The sequence below is a fragment of the Herpailurus yagouaroundi genome, unplaced genomic scaffold, assembly GCF_014898765.1.
Source record: "Herpailurus yagouaroundi ecotype Mexico unplaced genomic scaffold, PumYag 215, whole genome shotgun sequence".
In the NCBI taxonomy this organism is placed as follows: Eukaryota; Metazoa; Chordata; class Mammalia; order Carnivora; family Felidae; genus Herpailurus; species Herpailurus yagouaroundi.
Genome location: NW_024412446.1, coordinates 8,954,776 through 8,962,959, shown reverse-complemented (window position 1 = coordinate 8,962,959; position 8,184 = coordinate 8,954,776). Strand labels below are relative to the sequence as shown.

Here is an 8,184-nt window from a genome sequence, read left to right as displayed (position 1 = left end):
GTGAGTTCGAGCCCCGCGTCGGGCTCTGGGCTGATGGCTCAGAGCCTGGAGCCTGTTTCCGATTCTGTGTCTCCCTCTCTCTCTGCCCCTCCCCCGTTCATGCTCTGTCTCTCTCTGTCCCAAAAATAAATAAACGTTGAAAAAAAAAATTAAAAAAAAATAAATAAAAAAAATAAAATAAAATAAAATTATAAATTAAAAAAATATATTAAAAATATATTACACCTGAAACTAACAATACTGTATGTTAACTATACTGGAATTAAAATAAACATTGTAAATGATCCTCCTTTTCTATTACATTTTCTAATTGATATTTATTTGCTGGCTTATAGAAAAGCCATTTAATTTGGGTATTGGTCTTGTATCCAGCCACCTTACCTCAATTATTTTATTCTATATTTTAGTTGATTTTCTTATTTTTTCTTTTTTTTTTTTGTTTTTGCTTTTCTGTTTTTATTTTTTATATTAAATATAATTTATTGTCAAATTTGTTTCCATAGTTTTTCTTGAGAAATTATTATAGTCTCTTCCTTTTTAATGTTAAAATCTGTTTTGAAGGCTTATATGTGCACTGTTATATTGGCTAGGACCTCAACAGTAGGGTGTTAAACAGCAGCAGATTGAGTGAACATGGTATTTAAAACTGAAATAGAAGAGAACATATAGAGATAAACCCATCAAGCTACGGATGTGGCCTACAGAAACAACGGACTTACAACACGTGAAAGAAGGAAAAGTGGCAGAATCTTGACTACCAAGGGCTTCCTGTCCTTCATATTGCAGTAGTATTTAAAATCTTCCAAATCCTCTAAGACCCCTGCCGGGCAGCTCCATCATGTTAGCTGACAACATGGGAATTTGCTCTGCCTGAAGGGCAGACGTATTTCAGTCTGGCTCATAACTCAACAGTTTATTCGGCCTTCAGACTCACAATTACTAATTTGTGAGGTCGGTCCCAGACAAGCGGTGACACTCAGCGGCCGCATAAGCACGCACCAGTATGCTCGGGGCTGAGGTGCTTGTTGCTATACATAATGAAGTTTCCTTCCCAGATAAGGCTCTTAAGTCCTTGTAACTAATTAGCTTTCTCTGCATTGTTTTTATTTTTGGCCATTTAGATTTTCATCCACAATCTTCTTGAGACGTAATTAACTCTTGGGGTGGAAATTGCCTGTGTATGCTAAAAGACATTACAAACTTAGCTCCACAAAGAATGTCTCTTCCTTCACCGCCTAAACAAGCACCAAGGCCCTATGTAATTACAGTTCACAAAATAGGTTAATAGAGCTCAGCCTATAAAAAAAAAATGATACTTAAATAGCAGCTTTAGTTTCTTATGATGCCCACTTTAAAGACAAAAACTGAATGCTAATAAGGATAGGACTCTTACTTTTTTTCTTTTTTTTTGAGAGAGAGAGAGAGAGAGAGAGAAAACACATGCTCAGGGGAGGAGCAGAGAGAGAGGGGGAGATAGGATCTGAAGCAGACCCCGTACTGAAAGCACAGAGCCCGATGCGGGGCTCGAACTCACAAACCGTGAGATCATGACCTGAGCCAAAGTCAGACGCTCAACTGACTGAGCCACCCAGGAACCCTGGACTCTTACTATTTTTAAGGTTAAAGCTACCAGAACACATGAAGACCTTGTCTGTCTTTGTGCCAAAGTGTGTGCCTATGGACAAACCCACTCTCCCCCAGTTAAGAATTCCTTTCAAAACAAATGATAACCCACTTTAAAAGATCATCTATAATAATCAAATATCAAATTACTTCTGACTTATGAAAAATGAGGTTTGTAAAGATTTAATAACACTTAAAATACTTCTAAGTGAAATGTTAATATTCAAGATTAATTTAAAGCATGATCTCAATCAAATATGTAATAAATGCATATAAAGAGGTGCCATTTGCAACTACATGGATGGGACTAGAGGGTATGAGGCTAAGCGAAATTAGAGAAAGACAAATATTATATGACTTCGCTCATATGAGAACTTTAAGATACAGAACAGATGAATACAAGGGAAGGGAAGCAAAAATAATATAAAAACAGGGAGGGGGACAACACCTAAGAGACTTAAATATGGAGAACAAACAGAGGGTTACTGGAGGGGTTCTGGGAGGGGGGCTGGGCTAAATGGGTAAGGGGCATTAAGGAATCTACTCCTGAAATCATTGTTGCAACTATATGCTAACTTAAATGTAAATTTAAAAAATAAATTAAATATTAAAAAAAGAGAACTGGGATGAATTCTACCAAGATGTTAATATATGAGAGTGACATCTCTCAGTGATGGCATTATTGTGATTATTTTCCATAGTGGGCATGTTTTACTTTTTTATTTATTTTTTTAACGTTTATTCATTTTTGAGAGATGGAGAGAGACAGAGCACGAGTGGGGGAGGGGCAGAGAGCAACAGAGACACAGAATCCAAAGCAGGCTCCAGGCTCTGAGCTGTCAGCACAGAGCCCGACACGGGGCTCGAACTCATGAACTGTGAGATCATAACCTGAGCTGAAGTCGGACGCTTAACCGACTGAGCCACCCAGGCGCCCTGGCATATTTTACTTTCTAACATATTTTTTTTTACCAGAAAGCTAAAAATACCAGCAGAGTTTAGTTGAGTAAGCAAAATAAACCTGTCACGGAATTAATTATGAGACACAAAGACACTAAAATTATGGCTCTGATAATTTAGGAAGGCAGCTGAATTTGTTCACAGCAATTTGCTGGTTCTAACTCATTTCAAAGGTAATTTCCTTAATGGTTCAATGCCCTTCAATTTTTTTTTTTTTAACTAGAGTTTAGAATTCACACTACTTTCAGTTATGTGTGCTGATCTGCAAACAAGCAAAATTTTGCATTTATAGCAAAAGAAATATGTGAAAGTGCCTTAAAAATATAAAGCAGCACACAAAGGCAAGTACTACATAATCAGTGCTTTGTGTAAATTATGGTTTTTGTTGAGCGAGATCATTATCGCTGTGTACAGGAGCAAAGACTTTCCTGTGGTATGCAGCCGTGGTCACTGTTTGTAGAAGCCATGTGCTTGGGGTGGGACTGTGCCTCGTAGACTCACAGTTTGCTTTTGCAAACAGTGCAGGATAAAACTGAGAAAGCTGCTGGGGCGCCTAGGTGGCTCAGTCAGATGACTTTGCCTCAGGTCATGATCTCGTGGTCCGTGAGTTCGAGCCCCGCGTCGGGCTCTGTGCTGACAGCTCAGAGCCTGCAGCCTGCTTCGGATCCTGTGTCCCCCTCTCTCTGACCCTCCTCTGTTCATGCTCTGTCTCTCTCTGTCTCAAAAATAAATAAATATTAAAAAAAACAAAACAAAAAAAAAAAACTGAGGAAGCTGCCGCCTGGAAGCCGGCTAAGGCCAGGCCTAAATCTTCTTCAACCCCATAGATGCTCACTGCGAAGTTTAACATCAGGAAACTGTGCTAGGGGGATACTAAGATCAAGAATAATAATCCCTTGGGGCGCCTGGATGGCTCAGTCTGTTGAGCGTCCAACTCGTGGTTTCAGCTCAGGTCGTGACCTCACGGCTTTGTAGGTTTGAACCCCACATCAGGCTCTGTGCTGACAGCCTGCTTGGAATTCTGTCTCTCTCTCTCTCTCTCTCCCTCTTCTGCCCCCACCCCCAACTTGCATTGTCTCTGTCTCCCTCAAAATAAATAAATAAATAAGAATAATAGTCCCTTGCCTGGGCCCGGCATGTAGTTTACTTGTATTTTTGAAATCTCTCATCTAATTCTCACAGCCATCCTGGGAGGTAGGTAAAGGAACCCACATTTTACAGAGAGGTTAAGTAGTTTTCACCACGTCACACAGCTTAGGTGTAGCAGAGCCAGTACCGGAACTCAGGTCCTCTAATCCTGACCCCTGCGCTATCTGTCCTGGCCGCCTTCGGGACTGACAGGCCCTGCCTGCCCACCAGAGGCACGCCGTTTAAAGGGGAAACACATCTAAAAGTATCAGTGCAAAGCCATATTGATCAGGTATTCTTATGAAATGCCAACAAGCGCAGGAAAAAGAAGAGGCAGGCAGTTAATTTCCTCTTGGCCACGTTCTGTCCTAAGAACAGGGTGCCTCCTTATCTGTGCCATATATCTTCAGTGTAGTGTGGCTTTTGATGGTGCCAGTGTAAAAGGAAATGATGTTCCATAAAGGGCTATCACTTTCTCTTTGTACACCTCCTTTTACCTGTCTCTGTGTCGTACAGCCTCTTCCTTTTGTTTACTTGTGAATTCCAATCTCTGGATCTGTATCTCTGTTTTCCTGAGTCAAAGGGGATGTATCTTGGCCTCTTTATTCCCTGTAGCTGTACCGATCTCAGTCTTCCGATAGATTTTCTTCCTGTGCTGCATCTTTCTCTCCACGTCTCTTCCCATCATTTTATTTCTCCTTTTGTCCTTCTTAGTCTCTGCTTCCAATGCCACTATTACAGAAAAGAAGTGCAGGTCTAAGCAAATATGGCTTTTTTCAGAATAGAGTTTCATTTTCTGTTATTATTATTATTATTATTATTATTATTATTTTGGTAATAGATGGGTGGATAGAGACCTCCAAAGATCTCTTTCAGTTCAGTTCTGGAGCTCAAAATAAAGACGTTTCATGTGTGAATCTCAATTGCTTTTCCTTAGGTCCATTTTTCTGGATAGGAAGAAAATGTCCTTAATGGAGGGTAGCAGCCTGCACATCGCGTATCTTAAAGACACTCACCTGAGTATTCTCAGTCTCTTACAAGTAAATATGGTATTTTCAATTTAAGGCTAGAGGAACCAGGGAGCAGAATGGGAGAGAGTTCTGCTATCCTGCCCCCTAATGGTATCCAGATTGGGGTTTAAAGGAATGGGAGAGAGAGGTTAGAAACCAGAGAAATCCCACCATAGCCCTCCCAAACTGGGAGCTTTATAAATTCTTACTCAAGGTGTGGCATTCTGGTTTGGTAAATGAGTCTTGTCTTGGCTTATAGTAACCCAAACTTCACTCTCCAAACCCACCTAAGAAGCATAATCAAAAACTCCTTAAATCCCAACTCTACAGCATGAAATCACCCTGAACGTGAATCAGGACCCTGAATTGCACCGTGAGCCTTGCTACTTCATAGGGTGGAGTGTCAGCTTCCCGTTCTGCACTTAAGTTTCTTCATCTATAAAATGAAATACTATGTTCTCCTGTTTTCACTGGGTTGTTTTGAGAACCAAGTGAGATATGTGAAAGTGATTTGAAAAATTGTAAAGGTATAAATATAAAATGATGTTAATAACGGCAGCATCAGAGCCCATAAACTACACTCCACACGTTTTAATTCGTGAACAAACAATTAGAAACAGTGGTTATTAGTCAGAAACTATATTGTGAAAGACAACTATTTTCTTGTTTATCAGGTTTGAGGGCAGTGTAGTCATTAAGCACACTGACCTTGAAGGCAGAAGGTGATGAGTTCAAACTCCAACTCTGCCACCAGCAATGTGAACTTGGGCAGTTTTTTCACTGCTCTGGGTCTTACTTCGTGCACGTGTGAGTGCACACGTGCGCACACATACACACACACACACACACACACACACACACACGATAATAGATTCTTTGTGAGGATCCAGTGAGATAATGCTTGTAAAATGTTTGATAGAGTGCCTGGCACATAGTAAGTATTCAATAAATATTAGCTTTAAAATGTATCAAGTATTTCTTGGGCACTGGCAATGTGCCAGGCCTAACTTAGGAAACAAAATGGAAAGATAATGGTTCTATTTCCAAGAGCTAACAAGTTTGGTGGGGAAACATCCATACAAATGAAAAAAACAACATGCTCACTATTCAAATGCAAAAGTGGTCTAGAAAAGGAAATTTATATTGGAGGCACCCGGATGACTGAGTCGGTTAAGTGTCCGACTTCGGCTGAGGTCATGATCTTGCGATCTGTAGGTTCGATCTGTAGGTTCGAGCCCCAGGTTGGGCTCTGTGCTGACAACTCAGAGCCTGGAGCCTGCTCAGATTCCGTGTCTCCCTCTCTCTCTGCCCCTCCCCCACTCACACTCTGCCTCTCTCTCTCTCAAAAGTAAATACAACATTAAACACTTTTTTTAGAAAAAAGAAAATGTATAAATAGGCCTGGAAGAAACAGGTAGATAGAAATTTTCCTAGTGAAGGAAACACGACTCAAAACTTTTGAAGAGTGAGTAGAAGTTTGTATTGAAAAGGCTTGGTGCTTTTTATTTGGCTTTATCATCTGCCATAGGGCTTGAAAAGCCAAGTCTCATGTTTATGCTTGTTGGCTTTCTGGTGATTCAAGCTTAAAATTCTGGCGACTTGATGAGCATGGTGTTGGAAACTGATTTTACTTGCTATTTTCTGTATGTGAAACATCTGTTGTTTTGTTTTCATTTCACAGACCCCGTAAGAGCTGTACAAACAGCTTCTTGCATAGGGAATAGATTGGTTGCCACCACTTAAAAGTGTTAGCATCCTTGGAGCATGTCGCTGGTCCCTTTAAGGAGAGAAGGCAGGGAGAAATGGTAACCACTTGTCCCTCTCTGGAAAAGTTGGAGCTGGAGGTGACTGGGGCAAATAGGTAGGGAACAGAAAATGGGATGCACAAGCATTTGTCCTGGAGACAATGAAAAGTTTACAGAGAGCTGTCCTTTGTCCACATGCAAATGTGAAAATACAGAAAGCTTTGTATTTGCCAGATACCTTGCTACCAAATTGGAGTGTCTTTTTCAGTTCACCATGTATGTCAGCAATGAATTTGGGAGTTAGAGATGTTGCCCTAAGTGGAAGAAATTTCAGACTTTCCTTTGAGTATTCTGTTTCCTTAATGTTGGTCAAATCCTTCAACAATGCACAAGAAGATGAAAAAGCTGTGTTAACTCTATTATCTGCTTCTGTACCAATAGCTGCCATGTTAGAGAAATTTAATTGGCATCTAACAGAAATCATCTGTTACCTTAAAAAAGTCATAGAATCTTAAGAATTTAGAACTGGAAGAGCCTTAAAGAGCTTGTAGGTCAGCCTCTTCATTTCACAAATGAGCAAACGGTGGCCCAGAGAGGCTGAGCCTCCCTCACCTCCGTTTCGGAATCCTCTCCAGGGCTTTTGTAAGCATTTTGCATGCTGATGAAGGAAAGGGAGCCACAAAGCCTTTGCATTGCAATAGGCACAAGTGAATTGTCTTCCCCCCCCCCCCCCATATTTGTCAGCTTCAGAAGAGGGAGATCAAAGCAAAGTAAAACTTTGGTAAGTCCCAAGAGGGACAGAAGCCCGGTGATGTTGAAGTTACTGTATCGGTCCACGTGACTGGCGCTGAGTGGAAATGAGTCGTTTCCAACCCATTCAAGTTTAGGGCACCTGGATGGAGAACTTTAAAATAAGAAAACATTGTCAACAACAACAACAACAACAACAACAACAACAACAAAACAGTCACCGAAACTGGAGAGTATCTTGACCCACAGGCAAGAGGCAGCACCGCAGAACCACAGAAGGTGTGCAGACATGGTATTCCGCCTCACTAAGATTGAGAGAGGATCTGCTGGCTTCTGTAGGGGGATTTAATGCTTTTAGGAGCGACCCCCCCGCCCTCCCGCCCCGGAGGAAATGCAGCAGCGGCAGGACGTGGAAAAGCCATGTTTGGCCTGCAGAGAGATCTTTTCCTTAAGACTCCTATTTGGACGCTAAAGTGCCTGATAGATAAGCCGGGCAGGCAGATGGCCACAAGCTCACCGGTCCTCCCCTTCCTTCCGCCAAAGAGAGATGCCCCGGCCCGGAGGGCTCCCCAACCCTGGGGATGGGGGTGGGGTCTCGACCGAAGGCACCTTCGTACCTGGATTTCTCGCGGCCTCCCCCAGCCCGCACCCTCTGCCTGGGGCCGGGGAGCAGAGGAGGACTGAGGGCAGGTGCGAGGCGTTTCGTCGGTCGCGCCGGTCTGGGAGGGAGGGGGACGCGTCCGCGGTGACGGAACAGAAGCCCCGAGAGCCTCGGCCCTTCCCACCACTGCCTGGGCCCCGCGGCCGCTCCAGAGGCGGCGGCGAACGCTCCACACCGCCGGTTCGGGGCGCAGCGTCGGCAACCTCGGAGCTCACCGGGCCGCAGCTCGCCCGCCGGCCGGGGGAACCCGGGGGAAGCCTCCGGGCCCAGGGGCGGCGGCGGGGAGACCCCGCCCCGGCCGGCCGGC

The 8,184-nt window shown here is 43.1% G+C and overlaps 1 protein-coding gene across 1 annotated transcript in view; it reads left to right on the top strand.

Annotated features, from left to right (window-relative positions):
* Positions 1 to 7,763: 7,763 nt before the first annotated feature.
* Positions 7,764 to 8,184, top strand: part of TLCD3A (TLC domain containing 3A) — a 12,648-nt gene continuing 12,227 nt past the window's right edge. The window contains exon 1 of the mRNA XM_040455095.1: positions 7,764 to 8,178. Within this exon, the coding sequence (XP_040311029.1) occupies positions 7,764 to 8,178 (415 nt within the window). The remainder of the gene's footprint in view (positions 8,179 to 8,184) is intronic.